The 20206-nt window shown below is 41.7% G+C and overlaps 1 protein-coding gene across 3 annotated transcripts in view; it reads left to right on the top strand.

The window, feature by feature from the left end:
- crata (carnitine O-acetyltransferase a) overlaps window positions 1-20206 on the top strand; it is a 45936-nt gene that overhangs the window by 21278 nt on the left and 4452 nt on the right. For all 3 annotated transcript variants that reach the window (XM_063073696.1, XM_063073698.1, XM_063073697.1), the window contains 6 exons: window positions 2383-2483; window positions 5211-5330; window positions 8681-8803; window positions 12584-12719; window positions 16554-16616; window positions 17072-17209. In XM_063073696.1, coding sequence (XP_062929766.1) covers window positions 2383-2483; window positions 5211-5330; window positions 8681-8803; window positions 12584-12719; window positions 16554-16616; window positions 17072-17209 — 681 coding nt within the window. The remainder of the gene's footprint in view (window positions 1-2382; window positions 2484-5210; window positions 5331-8680; window positions 8804-12583; window positions 12720-16553; window positions 16617-17071; window positions 17210-20206) is intronic.

Below are 20206 nucleotides of genomic sequence, written 5' to 3'. Positions count from 1 at the left end.
AAGCCGGTAGGAAGAAGATGCAGTGGCCTGGATAGTGGGGGTGTTTAATGATGGACGCTGCTTTCTTGTGGCAGTGCTCCAGATAAATATATTCAGTGCTGGGGAGGGCTTTGCCTGTGATGGTCTGGGCTATGTCCACCACTTTCTGTAGCCTTTTCTGTTCCTCGGCATTGGTGTTTCCACTCTAGGCTGGGATGCAACCAGTTAGGATCCTCTCCACTGCACATCTATAGAAGTTTGTCAAAGATTTTGATGACATGCGGAATCTGCGCAAGCGTCTAAGGAAGTGGAGGTACTGTCGTGTCGCTTTTGTGATACTTGTGCGCTTGTCCCAGGATTGGTCCTCTGATGTGTTACCACCAAGGAGTTTAAAACTACTGATCGAGGGCCTCTGGCTGCTTCCTCCTGTAGTCAGTAATAATCTCTTTGGTTTTGCTGATGTCGAAGGAGAAGATGGCGTTATGGCACCATTCAACCAGATTTTCAGTCTCCCTCCTATATGCCGATTTGTCACCAGCTTTGATTCGACCAACAACAGTGATGCCATCAGCAAACTTAAATACGGTACAAGGTTGGAGCTCTTGACCTCACAATCTACCTTGTTAAGATCTTGCAGCTTGTTTATCTGCACTGCACTTTCTCTGTAGCTGTTAGCTTATTCTGCATTATTTTTAATTACCTTATTCGACCTCAATAACTGTGTAATGATTTGACTTGTATGAACAGTATGCAAGGCCAGCTTTTCACCGTATCCCACTCAGTACATGTGACAATAATAAGATCAATTTCAATTCCACTTCCCTTGTTTACTCCACTCAGTTATTTGTATCTGAGCATCGGCTTCCTGCAGCCTAATACCAGCAGCACTTTGGTATTCACTGTCTGGTTCTTGGTGTTCTAATATATCAATAAAGCAAACAGATTGGGGTGGGGGTGGGCTTAATGGGGTGAGAAAACTCCAAAGCTGCTACCGTTTTGTATTGGTTAGAGATCTATAATGAAAGTCAAAGTCGAGTTTATTGTCATATGTACAGGTGTGCACAGGTGCAATGAAAACTTTATTTGCAATAGTACCACAAGCACATAATATATAAACAGTATTCAGGAGAGAAATATAAACTACAGAAAATATAATTAGGACAAAAAATTTAAATTTTAGTACAAAGTGATCAAAGTATAGCGTTGATATACTAAGGTAGTGATTAGGGTTGTGCTGGTTGCTTCAAGAACTGAATGGTTGAAGGGAAGTAGCTTCCCTTGTTTTGGAACTTGGTGGTATGAGACTTCGAGCTTCTGTATGTCTCACCTGATGGTAGCTGCACGGCCCAGGTGGTGAGATCTTTGTTAGGTGTTGCCGCCTTGAGACTGTACCTCATGCAGATACTACCAGTGATGAGGATCGATGTGTCTGTGATGTATTTGGCTCAGTCCACTACTCTCTGCAACTCCTTGCGTTCCTGCGCATTTGAACTGCTATGCCAGTCCTTAATGCAACTAGTCAGTATACTTTCAACAGTATATCTGTCGAAGTTTAGTAGAGTGTTCGGTGATATACCAAACCTCTGTCTTCTAAGAAAGTAAAGACATTGGTGTGCTTTCCTTGTGATTGCAATGATCTGCAAGGTCCAAAATGGGTTATCTGATATGTTAATGCCCAGGAATTTAAAATGACTGATTTTCTCCACCATTGGATTTTTTTCCTCTCTCTTCTGCCCCTCCAACCCCTCTCCCCCCAGTGTGGATTGGTGTATGTTCACCCTGTTTCCCCTTCCTGAAGTCACCGATCAGTCTTTTGCTGATGTTCAGCAAGAGTCTGTTGTTATAGCTCCTCTCAACTACAGTAGGTGTCCTATCCCACTTCTGTATACTGACTCGTCGCCAGCTGTGATTCATCCAACAATTGTGCTTTTGTTGGCAAATTTGTATATGGCAATGCAGCTGTGCTTAGCCACACAGTCACGTGCGTACAGAGAGTAGAGTGCAGGGCTAAGCACCAGCCTCGAGCTGCACCTGTTTTGGGGGTCATTTAGGAGAAGATGTTATCGATCCTCATCAGTTGAGCTCTGCTGATGAGGATAAGTATCCATTGCAGAGGGAGATGCATAGTGCCATCATATCACTTGTGACAAGTGGCTTCACACAGGGGCCATTCTAGTTGAAACTGATTTTGTTCTCAGTGAAATTCAGCCAGCACACAATTTCCAGTAGAGATCACTGGATAATGATCAAGTCAGAATCTCGGCTGAATTTTCTGTTCCTTTTTCATATTTAAAAATATCAGTGTCAAAAATCCTGAGGTACTGATGGTACTTTCATCATCTCTGTCACTCATGCATCAAGACAGCCCACTAACGACGTTGCCTTTTCATATGTTTTCCACAGTTCATTATTGGAGAGGATGGATCTTGTGGTTTGGTCTATGAGCATTCATCATCAGAAGGACCTCCTATTGTTGCTCTATTGGACCATGTCTTTGAGTATTGGTAAGAGTCTTGGTTTATTTAGGAAGTAGATTGGGGGGGGTATCGAGGCAGTGTTGGTTGAAAAGCCCACATAATGAGAAAACGGATCAGAACACATACTTTCTCCAATATTTGGGTGGGCATCGTATTGGGTGGATGTCTGACCATCTCTAGCCAACCCTAAATATCTGTTCTGATCATTTAACCTCCTGCTAGGGCTTGATCAGTGCAGGGCAGATGGCAATCACTAATATTATAAAACCTTGCTGTACTAAAGAAGGCCATTCATTGAAAGAGTTCTCGGTTTGCAGTTGATCTACAATCCCATTGTCCAGAAATTCCAGTGGTTTGGCATCTGCCTTACAGGCTCGGTGTCTTTCACTCACTAAACATTTTTTATTTCAAAAATATATTTTATTTATAATTGACTGTAAATACATCTAAGGTCATGTCTGTCCCAATGATCTTTTTACCATCAATTTAATGCATTCTGTGCCAAGCCTATTCGTGTTGTCTCCTTGATGAGTACAGCCATGAAATGTCTGACGGTCTGTTATACAGGGCTCACTCCTTGGTATCCAGTGGCAGCACAGTCCTTGACTGATCTTTCCCAAGAAGCCTTTGAGTTGTCTGCTGCAAGCTTCAGTGCATCCCTGAGCAGATGTCAGCAGATTTCACTCGTGGACATCTCCTTGCGCTGGAAGTTCAACAGATTCAGGTTCCCTTACCTTTAAACTGCCTTCGTCCCATTTCCTACGCTACCTTTCAACTTCCAGATTTCACAGTATAGCTTGTGTACTACTGGGTAGTCACTTCAAGTGAATTAAATGTGTTGGATTATAAATGGGAGTAATATCCAATAATCTGGAAAATCTGCATGTCTACCATCCGATAGTCCCAAGGGTGCTGGTTTATCAGGGTTTTACTTTAGTGCTGTATCCCAGATATACAATATATGTATCAAGAATGTTTCCTATTTATAGAGCAAGCTGTTAAAACCTTAAGTCTCCCATAGGGCAGTACAGCCAACAGGATGTCTTTTGAAATGTAATTGCTGTTGTAATATGGTTAACGCTGCGACTAATTTGCCTGCGGCCAGGTCCTACTAACAGTGGGGAAACACGGAATTCACTATTTTTGAAATTGTACTTTAGTCAGCACTTATCTGCTGCAGCTTCATGACTTAATTAAGAAAAGTGTTTGAGATGCAACTAGTTCTCTTACCTGCTGACTGTGATTCCATCTTTGATGAGGCGAACAGAAAGGAATTCAGTAGGATAAATATACTATTTTTCTCCATGTGGTGGCGGGGGGAACATGAATATTTACACAACCACGAATATTTCCAGTAGGAAATTCAGTTTTATTTACCTGGCAAGTAGTTATAATGTGCAACAAAATTATTACAACAAATAACGAATATATTTAAAGGATGGCTGGAGATGTTTGTAGGAAATAAGCAAGTTTATTCGTAGAGCACTTTTCAAACACAACAGTTCAAAGTGCTTTACATAGAACAATATAAAAACCAAACATCAAATGTCAGACAATATTTGAGAGAATAAAATACCACAAAAAATAGATGTGATAAATAGAAGTTACAGTGCAGGAGATTCTAATTAAAAGCTACAGCGAAAAGTTTTGAGCCTCAATTTAAAAGAGCTTAAAGTTGGGTCAGACTTCAGATCCTCTGGCAGATTATTCCAGATCTGTGGAGCTTAGTAACTAAAAGCTGCTTCACCATGTTGTTTTGACCCTGGGGGCGGTAAGCAGACCCACACAGACAACCTGAGAGCTCAAGAAAGTTCATAATGTAGCAGGATATCAGAGATGTATTTTGGCCCTCGACCATTCAGTGCTTTATAAACCACTCCCGGTAGCCACCCACTTCAACTCTACTTCTCATTCCCATTCAGATATGTCCATACATGGCCTCCTCTACTGCCATGATGAGGTGAAACTCAGGTTGGAGGAGCAACACCTCATATAACATCTAGGTAGTCTCCAGCCCCTTGGTATGAACATAGAATTCTCCAACTTCTGGTAATTCCCTTCCCCTCCCTTCCTCTATCCCTGTTTCACTCTGCCCCCTCCCCCAGCTGCCTATCACCTCCCTCATGGTTCCACCTCCTACTACCCATTGTGTTTTCCCCTATTCCTTCTTCACCTTTCCTGCCTATCACCTCCCTGCCTCCCTTCCCCCACCCCTTTATCTTTCCCCTTACTGGTTTTTCACCTGGAACCTACCAGCCTTCTCCTTCCCACCCTCCCCCCACTTTCTTTATAGGGCCTCTGCCCCTTCCCCCTACAGTCTTGATGAAGGGTTCCGGTCCGAAACATCAACTCATCGTTTCCACGGATGCTGCCCGACTTGCTGAGTTCCTCCAGCATGTTGAGAGTGTTGCAGTAATTGTTTGTACTTTAAAGTCAGTCCTCTGATGGACAGGAAGCCAGTGTAGTGATCTGGGAACTGGGGTGATGTGTTCTACTTTCTTAGTCTTAGTGAAGACTAGCAGCAGTGTTCTGAATGAGCTGCAGCTGTCTGAGGGATCTTTTACAGAGACCTGTGAAAACTTCATTACAGCAGTCGAGCCTACTAAAAATAAATGCATGGACGCGTTTTTCTAGATCTTGCTGAGGCATAAGAAATAGGATGATGTAACATTGGGCCAAATGGCATGTTTTCTCTGTAAATTCTATAGGAGTGCTACATAGTCAAGTGATCAGTGCATTTTTTTTAAATTCCAGCAACACCTTGGAGATGGTTCGTTCTCCTATGATTCCATTGGCCATGCCTCGGAAGCTCCGTTTCAATATCACACCTGACATAAAGAGGGACATTGAGAAAGCAAAGCAGAACCTCAACATGTGAGAGCTTTTTTTTTTAACTCTTAGTGGGGTTGTGGATGCCACTGGCAAAGTTAGTATTTATTTCTCCATCCCCTTAAATGTGCTTAACATGACAGCAGGTTGATTTTTTGCATTGGTGCAGTCCTGTGTAGTGAAGGTGTTCCCTGACTGCTGTGAGGAAGGGAATCCCAGGATCTCTTCCCAGAAATAATGTATGTCTGAGTGAGGATGGTAGGCAGTTTGGACAGAATGCTGGGGAGCTGCCCGCTGTCACTTGGAAAGAGTTGATTATTCTTCGGAGGAGGTGGTTGTACTCATAATACCAAGTCACACCAACCACCAAGATACACTGCCCCATTTTACTTTCATCTTGCCCCCAAAGCAGCTGGTGGGGTTTGAGAAGGGGGTGGTTATGCTGCCATTGGCTTGGGATGCCCAGATCATGTGTGGAAGTTGGTGGGGGGGGGGAGGAAGTGAGGAGAAAAGTCAGAATTCCTTTCTTTTACTGCTATCCAACAACCCCTTGTGATGTGTGCACAAATTCAGTAAGAGCAGGATTGGTTTCTTCTGCAATAATGAAAAGGAATGGCATAAACAAATGGCCTTTCAATGTCATTCTGTTGTTACATAGAAACATAGAAAATAGGTGCAGGAGTAGGCCATTCGGCCCTTCGAGCCTGCACCGCCATTTATTATGATCATGGCTGATCATCCAACTCAGAACCCCGCCCCAGCCTTCCCTCCATACCCCCTGACCCCCGTAGCCACAAGGGCCATATCTAACTCCCTCTTAAATATAGCCAATGAACTGGCCTCAACTGTTTCCTGTGGCAGAGAATTCCACAGATTCACCACTCTCTGTGTGAAGAAGTTTTTCCTAATCTCAGTCCTAAAAGGCTTCCCCTCTATCCTCAAACTGTGGCCCCTCGTTCTGGACTTCCCCAACATCGGGAACAATCTTCCTGCATCTAGCCTGTCCAATCCCTTTAGGATCTTATACGTTTCAATCAGATCCCCCCTCAATCTTCTAAATTCCAACGAGTATAAGCCCAGTTCATCCAGTCTTTCTTCATATGAAAGTCCTGCCATCCCAGGAATCAATCTGGTGAACCTTCTTTGTACTCCCTCTATGGCAAAGATGTCTTTCCTCAGATTAGGGGACCAAAACTGCACACAATACTCCAGGTGTGGTCTCACCAAGGCCTTGTACAACTGCAGTAGTACCTCCCTGCTCCTGTACTCGAATCCTCTTGCTATAAATGCCAGCATACCATTCGCCTTTTTCACCGCCTGCTGTACCTGCATGCCCACTTTCAATGACTGGTGTATAATGACACCCAGGTCTCGTTGCACCTCCCCTTTTCCTAATCGGCCACCATTCAGATAATAATCTGTTTTCCTATTTTTGCCACCAAAGTGGATAACTTCACATTTATCCACATTAAATTGCATCTGCCATGAATTTGCCCACTCACCCAACCTATCCAAGTCACCCTGCATCCTCTTAGCATCCTCCTCACAGCTAACACTGCCACCCAGCTTCGTGTCATCCGCAAACTTGGAGATGCTGCATTTAATTCCCTCATCCAAGTCATTAATATATATTGTAAACAACTGGGGTCCCAGCACTGAGCCTTGCGGTACCCCACTAGTCACCGCCTGCCATTCTGAAAAGGTCCCGTTTATTCCCACTCTTTGCTTCCTGTCTGCTAACCAATTCTCCACCCACACCAATACTTTACCCCCAATACTGTGTGCTTTAAGTTTGCACACTAATCTCCTGTGTGGGACCTTGTCAAAAGCCTTTTGAAAATCCAAATATACCACATCCACTGGTTCTCCCCTATCCACTCTACTAGTTACATCCTCAAAAAATTCTATGAGATTCGTCAGACATGATTTTCCTTTCACAAATCCATGCTGACTTTGTCCGATCATTTCACCACTTTCCAAATGTGCTGTTATCACATCCTTGATAACTGACTCCAGCAGTTTCCCCACCACCGATATCAGGCTAACTGGTCTATAATTCCCTGGTTTCTCTCTCCCTCCTTTTTTAAAAAGTGGGGTTACATTAGCCACCCTCCAATCCTCAGGAACTAGTCCAGAATCTAAAGAGTTTTGAAAAATTATCACTAATGCATCCACTATTTCTTGGGCTACTTCCTTAAGCACTCTAGGATGCAGACCATCTGGCCCTGGGGATTTATCTGCCTTCAGTCCCTTCAATTTACCTAACACCACTTCCCTACTAACATGTATTTCGCTCAGTTCCTCCATCTCACTGGACCCTCTGTCCCTTACTATTTCTGGAAGATTATTTATGTCCTCCTTAGTGAAGACAGAACCAAAGTAATTATTCAATTGGTCTGCCATGTCCTTGCTCCCCATAATCAATTCACCTGTTTCTGTCTGCATGGACCTACATTTGTCTATAATAAGTCTCCTGAACTTTTACATCAAATCCACTTTCCCACTCTGTAGAGTTCCATAGATGCCCAACCTTCCAATTTTCTTCAAGATGTTGTTTCACTTTTATTCTTGTATTAAAGAGCTATCCCACAAAGACTACGAGTTTCTCATTCTAAGTTGCGTATAGACTCAATTCTCCTCCCTCTTCTCTTCACCCAGGAATCAATCAACTGAATTTCTGTTGTAACCTTCTCCTTGGGTAAGACCAAAAACACTGTTCTGGTGGTGTAGACCCACAAAACTCCTACGTAAATGTAGAAAATTCTTCCAACCCTTTTGCAATAAAGACAAATATATTGTATGTTTCCTAATAATTGCTGTACCTTTTTTTTGTGATCCATTTGCAAAGGGCCCAGATCCAGATCCCTCTGAATACAAATGATTACCTGTTTCCCACAACGTAAAAATATTTGCCAGACTTCAGATCAAGTTGAACGATGTCACATTTTCCCACATTGTATTCCATGATAACTTTCTACTCGTTCACTTATTCTGTTGGTATTTCTTTGTACACTCTTTCTGTTCTCTTGACAGTTTTTTTTTTCTCTCACCTTGCTCCTCATTATCAGCAAACTTGGAAGGATTAAATTTGGTCCTATGATCTAAATCGGTGGTGTAGATTGTAAATAGCTGAGGTGCACGCACCTTGGCACTCCATTAGTCACCTCTCGCCACACTGAAATAACCTCGCAATATATTCCCCATTAACCAACATTAAACATTTGAATAGCCCATCCAGTATTGACTGCATTTGCACATGAAGTACTGCTACTGCTGGGAGAACCATCACACATAATTGCATTGTGATACAATGAACGTAATGGCAGAGGTTGGGGAAAATGCCAATGTCATTTGAAGGTGATTTGAGACTAATGGTTGTCTTCCTTTCTTACTAGGATGGTGCGTGATGTGGATATAAAATGCTTTGTGTTCCAGCATTTTGGGAAAGAATGCGTGAAGTCCCAGAAGTTGAGCCCAGATGCGTTTATCCAGGTTGCTTTGCAGCTGGCTTATTACAGGTATGAATAACGTCATCTCAGATCCAACATACTCAATATTCCCTGTGTATCTAAAAGTGGAATTTTACACCATAGAAAAGAAACTCTTTGCCTCAGCATTGTTGTGCTCACTCGTTGAAAAAGCTCATTTTTTTCCCTCCTTTAATATGTATCAATCTCCCTTTAAAGGTTACCATGGAATTTGCTTCCGCCATCCTTTCCAATGCATTATAACAGCTCATAGCAACATGCTGAACTTTTAAAAAAAAATGTACTTTTATCTTCTTTTTGCTACTTCTTTTAACTTCCATTAAGACAGTTATCAAAATGTCTTATTAATTTTGAAAATCTCTTTTAAACCCCCTTAAGCTTTGCAGTTGTGTGGAGACTGAGCCAATTTTCCGCAGTCCACACTAACCGAGCTCTAACATTACTATTCAAGTTGATCTGCTCCACACCCTTCCAAAGCCCTAACAACTCTCTTGGTGTAATGCATAGAAATGGATCAATATCTTTTGCTTAATATAGATTCGTAAAAAAAAATTTAGCACAATTTCCTTTTATATTTTTATGCTCCAAACTATAAAGCCCACAATTCTGTATGCTACTTTAAATGTTATTTTAAAAACCTAGTAACATTTTGTATCCTTCTGAGCGCGTACTTTACCTCAGCCCTAGAACGTTGAGTAGCAGGTGATCCTGGCCAATCCCATATTAATGGTATCACTGATTGTGTCCCAGAATGAAGTGAAGTTGGTCTCTGTTTTGTATCCACAAACTCCCATCTCCACCTTGCATGTTTCGTCTAGAGCTGCATCTGTGTTTTGTGCGGCACAAACATTCTGTAGGGCATCATAGCAGTATTCTTCTCTGCCTCGTAGAACACTTCTGTTCACTGGAACATAGTACCTCAAATAAACCAGTCAGTCCACCATGCCTCTTCTGCTATTCAAAGTCAAAGTCAAGTTCATTGTCTTGGCACAAGTACAGACACGTATGCCCAGGTGCAATGAAAATTTGCAGCAGCGGTTTCAGGCATGTAACATTAGATACACAACACTGAAAGGGCATTTTATTTAAGTAATTTTTAAATACTTTTTAAAGATTGAAACCACTTCTAAGATCAGAATTGGCAACTCTACACAAGAACTTATGAAAGGAATTGAACTAGTTACAAACCTGGGTGTTCCTGCGCTTCCCACAAACATAAGTGTTTTTTTTAAAAGTGTATTCACTACAACTGTAAAATCTTCTTTTAAATAGATGAGCAGATATAAGACGTCTGAGTAGATTCCCCATTTTAAATACTGGGGACTTGCAGCTGCTGCACAAACAGTCCACCGAACCACTCCACATGCAGCCAACTTCCCTGGAAGAAATCCATCAATGTGTTCAGGATCTTTGCAATCAGATATACATCTGCATGAACATGAAATTCTTAACATTCATTGTTTGCATTCTGACATCCCTAGCAAGTAGAGCATTTATTGCTCATGTCCAGTTATGCTTGGGAATGTGGCAGTAAGCATCGTTTTTGAACTGCTGTAGTGCCTTCTGCTGAAGGTACCTCTGAAATGATTTGGGATGGGAAATTAAAGGATTTAGCGATGACGATGAATAGTGGCGTATTTCCAAGTCAGGATTGTGTGCAACCTGGAGTGAAGCCAGAAGCCAGTGCTGTTACCTTACGCCTTTTGCTTCTTCTTTGGTGGTGGAGGACATAGATTTGGGAGGTTCTGTTTGACTTTGTCTACAGATGATATGCTCTGCGGCTTTGGTGGAAGGACTGCTTTGTCCTTGATGGTTCCTGCGGACTCCATCCAGGAAAGTGTAGAGTATTCTATTACGTTCCTGACGTGCCGTGTAGAAGGTGGAGAGGCTTGGGTGTCGGGAGACGAGTCATTGAGATGATGGTTTCCGGACTCTGAGCTGCTATTTTTATGTGGCTGGTACAATTAAGTGACACCCATACCAGGACAATGGCAGTGGGGCATTCAGTGATGGTAATACTGAATGATTGGACATGATCATTGACTGGCACTTCCATGTACAAGTCTCTGCCAAAATGACGTCCATGTCTTGGTGAATGGAGGTGTGGATCGTATCATCACTGAGGAGTTGCTCGTGGAATAGAAACAGCAAAATGGTAGTGGGCCAAAGCATATTTGTCTTTTGTGGGGAAGACAACTATTTGGTACATGAATATGCAGGGAATGGAGTGATGTAGACCATTTGCAGGTATAAGGTATTAGTGTAATTGGGGATCATTAGATTAATTAATTCAGCACAACATCATAGGCCGAAGAGCTTGTTCCCGTGCTATAATGTTCGAACACATCTCTTTATTGTGAAGGAAAGAAGGCGACTGATGAAGCAGATAAAAAATGGGTATTGGTGCTACCCTGAGGAATTCCTGCAACAGCACGATGAACTCCAATATCTGTAATCGTCATCCTTTTTGTACTAAGTTTGTTTTGTCTTTTGCCCACTAATTTCATTTTTACCAGGGCTCCTCAATGCCATTTGGTCAATTGCTCCCTTGGCGTCAGAGGTGATCACTCACTTTCAACTCTGACATTCAACTTCGACCAAGTTTTGTGGAGCTGGGTGGTTACGGCAAAACCAGGCTGGACACTTGATCAGGTTATTGGAGAGTGACTTTAATTGATAGTACTGTCAAAGACACTTTCATCACATGCAGATTTAGTGATTATTAGCTGTACTCAATCTGTCCTGCTTTTTATGAACAGGGCATACTTGGGCAATTTTCCAAATATCAAAAACCACTGATACTTATCTAAAGGAAACATGCTTTCTGGGTAGAATTGTCCAAAATTTAACTATTAAAATCAATCCCTTCTCCACCTTGTAGTCATAGAATACTACAGCACTGAAACAGGCCCTTTAGCCCATCTAGGCTATGCCGAGCTATTAATCCACCCAGTCTCATTGACCTGCACCTGGACCATTGCCATCCATACCCCTTCAGTCCATGTACCTATGCAAATTTCTTTGTTGAAAGTGTTGAAATTGAATCTACATCCAGCAATTCCACTGGCGGCTCATTATACACTCCCACCACCATGTGAGTGAAGAAATTCCGCCTCAGGTTCTCCTTAAACATTTCACCTTTCAACTTTAATCCATGACCTCTAGTTCTAGTCTCACCCAACCTCGGTGGGGGGGGGGGGGTGGGTGGGAGAGAACCTGCTTGCATTTACCCAATCTGTGCCCCTCATAATTTTGTATACTCTTATCAAATCTTGATTTTAAAAAAAGTCAGGTTGAAAAGATCTTGATTGAAAAGTTCAGGGTGTTGGGGCCTAAGGCGAGGTATGGGCTGGTTCAGATCATTGCTCCACAGCGTTTACTCGACTCTGCACTGAACTATGGGACTCTCTTGTGAACTTCAGTTCAGAAACACTATTTGCTTGTGGTTACTGTTTGCATGTTTTTTCTCTCTCCATTGCATGTCGGGTGTTCGACAGTCTTTTTAGGGGTTATAATATTCTTTTGTTTTCTTATGGACATGATGCTTTTTTATTCCCTGCAATTGGGTGTTATCAACAGTCTTTCATATACATGGAGTTTTCTTTTTGGGTTTCTTTATTTTGTGGCTACCTGTTAAGAGATGAATCTCAAGGTATAATGTATACATACTTTTGATAAAATGTACTTTGAACTTTAATCTCCCCTCATTTTCACACACACTGTAGGGAATAAAGTCTCTTATTCAGCCAAGTAGTTAGATCACAAAACTGTCCCCCTTCGTCACTTTGGTCTGCTTCTGTGTCTCGGCAGGATATACGGCATGCAGTGTGCAACCTATGAAAGTGCGTCCCTGCGGAAGTTTCACCTTGGGCGCACTGACACAATTCGCTCAGCCTCAGTCGAATCCTCAGTCTTTGTACATGCCATGGATGACCCACAGGAACAGGTACTCGTATCTCTAAAATGCCACATTCCTATCACAAACAAAACCACTTGGAGCAGAGAAGCTTGACATAATTTGAAAGCTTTATTTTCTCACATCATCTCCAATTCACGGATTCAAACATTATTAGCAATAAGTATTCAGAAAAAGTGTGATGATACTAAAAGGATTTGATAAAGAAAAGGTTGTGTCCATTGTATACCAGATGTTGGACTGCTCAATTGTCCTAGCATTTCATTACTTGATGCCCTGAGTATGTGACACTTTACAAAAGCATCAGCGATGGGGAGAAGTTGTAAGAGTGATGGAGTCACTTAAACAGAAAATGTGGAAAGGGTGTTAGATAAATAAAGTGAGGGATGAAAGGATATAGAGTTGTGATGAAAACCCAGGAAAAGTGTAAAATTGATCATTCGCAGAACCAGAACAATGACATGATGGGCCTAATGGCCACCTTTGTTTTGTCCGATTACACATTTTTAAAAGTCTGTTTAAATTGATTGTTGGGGGAGAAGAGACTTTTTCGAATGCATACATTTTACATATAATGTTTGCTGCTCCCTATCCCACTCCCAATTTCTCCGGCCTTTGACTTGCATTAGCTCCTGACTCTGCAAATTAGAAATACAGCAGCCAACTTGCACACAGCAATACACATTGGCTTTAGGGGAGTAGAATCAATAATTAGCAGCAAGTTGAAAAGAATGCCTTCGTTTTTCTTCAAAGTAATGATTGTGGGATCATTGGCATTCAGTCAGGAGAGCAGACCAGTGTCAGTTTAAGTTGGTGTTGTTTTCATTAATGTACATTGCCTCAGAATTACACTGGTGTGGTGTCTTAGGCGATGTTGACCATGTGCTGATTGAGGTAAAACTGAGCTGCAGTGACAAGAGAATACATCCAATAGATGAATGAGATGGACACACAAGTTCTGCCAAGGTCACGTAGAGTTTAAAGAGTACCAGCAGGAATTGATTGGCCATCTCTTCTGTTGCAAGGCACAGTGGTTTGCGAATCTGATGATCCTTTTTATTTATTTATGGGAGATAGATATTTTTAGAAGTGTTAGTGTTTATTATTACCCTTCAACCATCAGGCTCCTGAACCAGCATGAACAACTTCACTCATCTCAACACTGAACTGAATTCACAACCTGTGGACTTGTTTTCAAGGACTCTATGACCCATGTTCTCAGTATTAATTAATTATCTTTTTAAAAATATATTTACAGATTGTCATCTTTTGTAGATTGATTGCTTGTCAGTCTTTGTGTAGTTTTCCAGATTCTATTGCATCTCTCTGTTCTAATGTGAATGCCTGCAACAAAATTAACTTTGAACTTTTTAATTAATTATCCCCAAACTGATGTAACTAAATTGATCAAACTGGAGGGTGTTTAGATTAGACTGGGTAAGGGGAGTAGATTTTTTCCCTAAAGGTCATTGGTCAGATATATGGGATTTTTGCAGCAATTTGGAGGCTTTATTGGGACTATTACAAATTCCGATATCAGTCTTGAATTCCAGATTTTAGTTACTTGCATTAAATTTCCCCAGCTGCCAGGTAAGATTCAAATGCTTGACACTATTTCAGTTAACACGAGGAATTCTGCAGATGCTGGAAATTCAAGCAACACACATAAAAGTTGTTGGTGAATGCAGCAGGCCAGGCAGCATCTCTAGGAAGAGGTACAGTCGACATTTCAGGCCGAGACCCTTCCTTAAAAAACAAAGGAGAAATTATTAAGAGTAAGGACCAATTCCGCTAGACAGAGCAGAGTGGTGGTAGAGGGGAACTGACTAGGTCTGGAATCCAAAAAGAAGCGGAGAGCTTTGAGACCTTCCTGATGGGGGATGGAAGTATATAGGGACTGGACATCCATGGTGAAAATAAAGCGGTGGGGGCCAGGGAACTTAAAATCATCGAAAAGTTTAAGAGTGTGAGAAGTGTCATGAACATAGGTAGGAAGGGATTGAACAAGGGGGGATAAAACCGTGTCAAGGTATGCTGAAACGAGTTCGGTGGGGCAGGAGCAAGCTGAGACAATAGGTCTGCCAGGACAGGCAGGTTTGTGGATCTTGGGTAGGAGGTAGAAACAGGAAGTACAAGGCGTGGGAACTATAAGGTTGGTAGCAGTGGATGGGAAATCCCCTGAGCGGATAAAGTCGGTGATGGTGTGGGAGACAATGGCCTGGTGCTCCTTAGCGGGGTCACGATCGAGGGGTAAATAAGAGGAGGTGTCCGCGAGTTGTCGCTGTGCCTCGGCAAGGTAGAGGTCAGTACGCCAGACTACAACAGCAGCCCCCCTTATCGGCAGGTTTAATAGTAAGGTTAGGATTAATGCGGAGGGAGTGGAGAGCAGAGTGTTCAGAAGGAGTAAGATTGGAATGGGAACAAGGTGCGGTGAAGTCGAGACGGTTGATGTCCCTTCAGCAGTTAGCAACAAAGAGATCCAGAGGAGGCAGAAGACCAGAGCGGGGTGTCCATGAAGAGGAGGAGGGTTGAAGACAGGAGAAGGGGTCATCGGTGGGGATAGAAGAGTCCTTGCTGAAGAAGTAGGCTCGGAGACGGCAGAGGAAGAGTTCCACATCATGGCGAACACGGAACTCGCTGAGGTGTGGGTGAAGGGGGACAAAGGTTCTGACAGAGCGTTCTGCCTCAGACAGTTGAAGGTCAGAGGGGATGGTAAAGACTCAGCACGGATGAGAGCTGGGATCAGAGGGGGGAGGGGGGAGGCTGGGGGTGTCAGTGGAGAGGGGGCCTCTGAGGGCCCAGGAAGGGTCTCAACCCAAAACGTCGACTGTACCTCTTCCTAGAGATGCTGCCTGGCCTGCTGCGTTCACCAGCAACTTTTATGTGTGTTGCTACTATTTCAGTTGTACAGGTCTCTGGTTGCTGGTTCAATAACAGAGCTATGCTATCAACTACCTCACAGGTGTATTGTTAATTTCTGAACACTTCCTCGCCCAGCTACATTTGCTTTCCTCCCTGAAGAAGCTAAGTTTTCTTACCCAATTCTTAGGCCTATGTACTATGGCAATTCACTCGTGTTGGCGTAACAGTTCTTCATGCTGGTGCAGCATGGACCTGGGTTCACTCCTGACACTGGTACTGTCTGATCAAGAGTTTGTATTTTCTCTGTAAACCATGGGGTTTTCCTGAGCGCTCTGGTCTCCCCTCACAGCCTGAAGATATAATGGGTAAATTGGCTACTCTAAATGACCTACTTGTGTAGGTTAATATTAAAAAGAATCAATGGGAAATTGATTGGCTTACTGTATGTGAGAGAGTAAGTTGCAGGGGGATGAGGGAACGTGACAAATAAGAGCAAGGTGCAAATGGGCTGCTTCTGTGTTGTAATATGTACAATAGGTTGAGCATCTCCCATCATGTATGCTGTTTCCTAACCTGGATCAAACTATACCGACCTATTAACCCAGTACCCTCCAAACTTCTTCAACTCTGTTTGACAACATGTCATTTAAAATTACATTCTTTTCAAACCCTCCATAGTCTTGCTGCTTCCCCAGCACTGGGGGAGTTCAGTATTGATAGATGTCTGGGTTCTAAATTCTCAGATTTAATTCCTAAACCTTCTCCATCCAGCTTTCTCTCCTTTAAAACTCTGATCATGATTTCTTTTTTTTTTAAAAAAAACCCAATAACTATTGTTTTCAATCCAGGTCACCAAAACATGAGCAAGTCCTCAGTTTAAGGAAATGTGACCTGTTGTTTTCTTCCTTATCAATTGCTGACTTGGCTGCTGTCTGCTTTAGGTTCTGTGATAAAACTTTTGATTTATAGTGCAACTATAAGTTGTTTTGATTCTTTATTTAGGATCACAATAAAGTGGCCTTGATGAGAAAAGCTGTCACAGCACACAGAACTTATACAGACCTGGTAAGGAAATTATTGATCTGTGCTCGACATTTCTCGTTCCCAGATGTACCTTTCCTCCTCTAATAATCGTTAATTGTAAACCAAAATGACTGAACGCCCATCCTTTGTTCATGAAGCACTTCCAAATCAATCCTGTCATTACTCAAGGCATTATTATTGTCTGAAGGGTGGGGAATGATATAAATCAATCAGTTAATTGGGAAGGACTGTTAACTATAGTTTGCCATCTTATACAACATGACCTGTTCAGTGACAAATTAGATAATTCACATAGTTATTAGCAATGCTATGTTATGGCTGTATAAACTCAGTGGTAAGGGGGTAGTAATGACATAGGAGTGAAGCTCGTGAGAAGATAGGAAGTGGAATTTGTAAAAGAGGTTTTATAGCTACAGATAGGCTGCTGTGGTACAAAGTACCATTGTGTATATAATAGGTGATCATTTTATTTTCAGGCAATAAGAGGCCAAGCAATTGATAGACATCTATTGGGCCTTAAACTTCAGGCGATAGAAGAGCTGGTTCGAGTCCCAGAGATATTCATGGACACATCCTATGCTGCTGCCTTTCATTTCAATTTATCAAGCAGCCAGGTGAGGCGTTCTGTTTTCTCCTTGTTCAGTAAGTAACAAAATAGTACATGAATCTGCAGAGGAATCAACATCACTCTGATATAGTCATGTCTCAATGGAAAAAGAAAAGATCAAACTTCTGTTTCTGTTGCAATCTGGGATGCCCCAGAATGTTTTCCAAGCACTTAAGCAATTTGTGAAACATAGTCATTCATGGTCATTGGCTTTGTGAAGTGAGCTGTTGAATTTCCTGCAATACAACAGAATGAGTGATTGGATGAATCATTTTTCTGATGTTAGTTCAGGTATAAATGTTAACAAAAGATAATGAATAACTTTCATGCTTTTCAAAGTTATACCTTAAGACCAAAGGAAAAGCTAGAGATTTTGGTGATGTTTAACAAGGGTTGTAATCTCCAGCACTAGCAGTGAAACTGATGATTAATGATTTCATTGGAGGTTGAAGTTCAGTTTCTCTGAGAACGAACGATATGATAAAGTTGGGTGGGACAAAATCAAACACTCTACCTCAATGAAAATGAGGCTGGGTAAGTGACAACTTTTAGTAGGAGAGCACCTTGGGAATAGTGACTGTAATTCTATTACTAATTAAAAATATTTGTTCAGAAAGACAGTACTCATCTACTTATTAAAAATCCTAAATTGGGGCCAGGCAAAGTTTGAAGAAATTAGGCAGGAACTTGCAAAGGTTGTTTTGAGAGAGGCTGTTTGCAAGTACAAGTTTTCTTTAAGTGAGATGGGGAGAATTCAGGGCAGAATATTCTTGTTAAAGTGAAAGGCAAGGCCAGCAGGATTAAAGAAACCTGTTTGCCAGAAGATATTGACACACTGGCCAAGAAAAAGGAAGCTTATTTCAAATATAGACAGCTGAGTTCCAGTAAATCCTTTTAGTATTGGAGATGTAGGAATACACGAGGCAAATCAAGGAAACAAAAAGGAAATAACACAACTTTAGAAGATACAATAAAGGAAATTCCTGTGATATTTTACAAGTATATTTAGAGCAAAAGGGCAACTAGGCCTCCTTGAGGATATACTGTGGCATGCAAAAGTTTGGGCACCCCTGGTCAAAATTTCTGTTACTATGAATAGCTAAGCGAGTAAAGATGAACTGATTTCCAAAAGGCATAAAGTTAAAGATGACACATTTCTTTAATATTTTAAGCAAGAAAACTTACTTCCATCTTTTACAGTTTCAAAATAACAAAAAAGGAAAAGGGCCCGAAACAAAAGTTTGGGCACCCTGCATGGCAGTACTTAGTAACACCCCCTTTGGCAAGTATCACAGCTTGTAAATGCTTTCTGTAGCCAGCTAAGTCTTTCAATTCTTGTTTGGGGGATTTTTGCCCATTCTTCCTTGCAAAAAGCTTCTAGTTCTGAGAGATTCTTGGGCCATCTTGCATGCACTGCTCTTTTGAGGTCTATCCAGATTCTCGATGTTTAGGTCAGGGGACCGTGAGGGCCATGGCAAAACCTTCAGCTTGCACCTCGAGGTAGTCCATTGTGGATTTTGAGGTGTGTTTAGGTTCATTATCCTGTTGCAGAAGCCATCCTCTTTTCATCTTTGGCTTTTTTTTATATACAGACGGTGTGATGTTTGCTTCCAGAATTTGCTGGTATTTAATTGAATTCATTCTTCCCTCTACCAGTAAATGTTCCCCATGCCACTGGCTGCAACACAAGCCCAAAGCATGATTGATCCACCCCTGTGCTTAACAGTTGGAGAGGTGTTCTTTTCATGAAATTCTGCACCCTTTTTTCTCCAAACATACCTTTGCTCATTGCGGCCAAAAAGTTCTATTTTAACTTCATCAGTCCACAGGACTTGTTTCCAAAATGCATCAGGCTCGTTTTCCTTTGAACCTTTTGAATAGAACTTTTTGGCCGCAATCAATTATTTTGTTTAATAATTAATAAATTTAGACCAATTTGTAGAAATGTTTTCACTTTGACAAGAAAGTTTTCTGTTGATCAATGTTTAAAAAAAAGCCAAATTAAATCCACTGTGATTCAATGCTTTAAAACAACAAAACATCAAAACTTCCAAAAGAATACTTTTTAGGCACTAGGGGTAGAGCCTTGAGATGGGTGACATGTTAAATTAATATTTCTCATATGTATTATGGTCATGGAGGCTTGGGAATCAAGGGAAATAAGTGATTTCAGAACAAATCCAACTTAAGTGCTGTTAGTCTTACTGAAAGTAAACTGGATAAATCCCTCGGGCCTAATGAAGGATTTCCTATGACAAATTGCCATGAACCTGGCAGAGATATTTGCATAATCTTTTATTCAAGGCCTACAAGGACAAAGTCAGGGAACTTCAGGCCAGTGACCCTAACATCAGGGGTAGGAAAAGTAGTGGAGGGGATTCAGAGAGACAGAATCTACCAGCATTTGCAAAGGTAGGCACTGATGAGGGATAAGTCACCCTTTTTGTATGGGAACATCCTGCCTCACTAATTTGAGGTTTTTTTTTGAGTGAAGATGATTGATGAGAGCAGGGCAGTAGATGATGTCTACATGGAATTTAGCAAACCTTTTCACAAGGTATTGCATAGTAGATCACATGGGCTACAGGATGAGGTAGTCAATTGAATACAAAATTGGTTTGATGGCAGGAGACAAAGGATGGTAGTGGAGTGTTGTTCAGATTGAAGACCTGTAACCAGTGGTGTGCTACAATGATCGGTGCTGGGTCCATCTACGTTAACAATTTGGATGACAATTGGAGAATTACCACAGAATCTAGATCATCTGGGGAAGGAATGGCAGATGGATTTTAACTTGGACAAGTTTGAGGTGTTGCATTTTGGTTAGTTAAATCAGGGCAGAACTTGCACAGTAAATGGTACGGCCCTGGTGAGACAGAAGGGTACAGGGTGAAGGTGTCTGGTATATTTTGCCTCATTGGGTTAGTGCAGTGAGTACAAAAGGTAAGACACCTTATTGCAACTGTACAAGCCATTGGTGAGAAGGATGTTATTAAACTGAAAA

This window comes from Mobula hypostoma, chromosome 21 (genome assembly GCF_963921235.1).
Source record: "Mobula hypostoma chromosome 21, sMobHyp1.1, whole genome shotgun sequence".
In the NCBI taxonomy this organism is placed as follows: domain Eukaryota; kingdom Metazoa; phylum Chordata; class Chondrichthyes; order Myliobatiformes; family Myliobatidae; genus Mobula; species Mobula hypostoma.
This window is presented reverse-complemented; position numbering and strand designations above follow the sequence as displayed.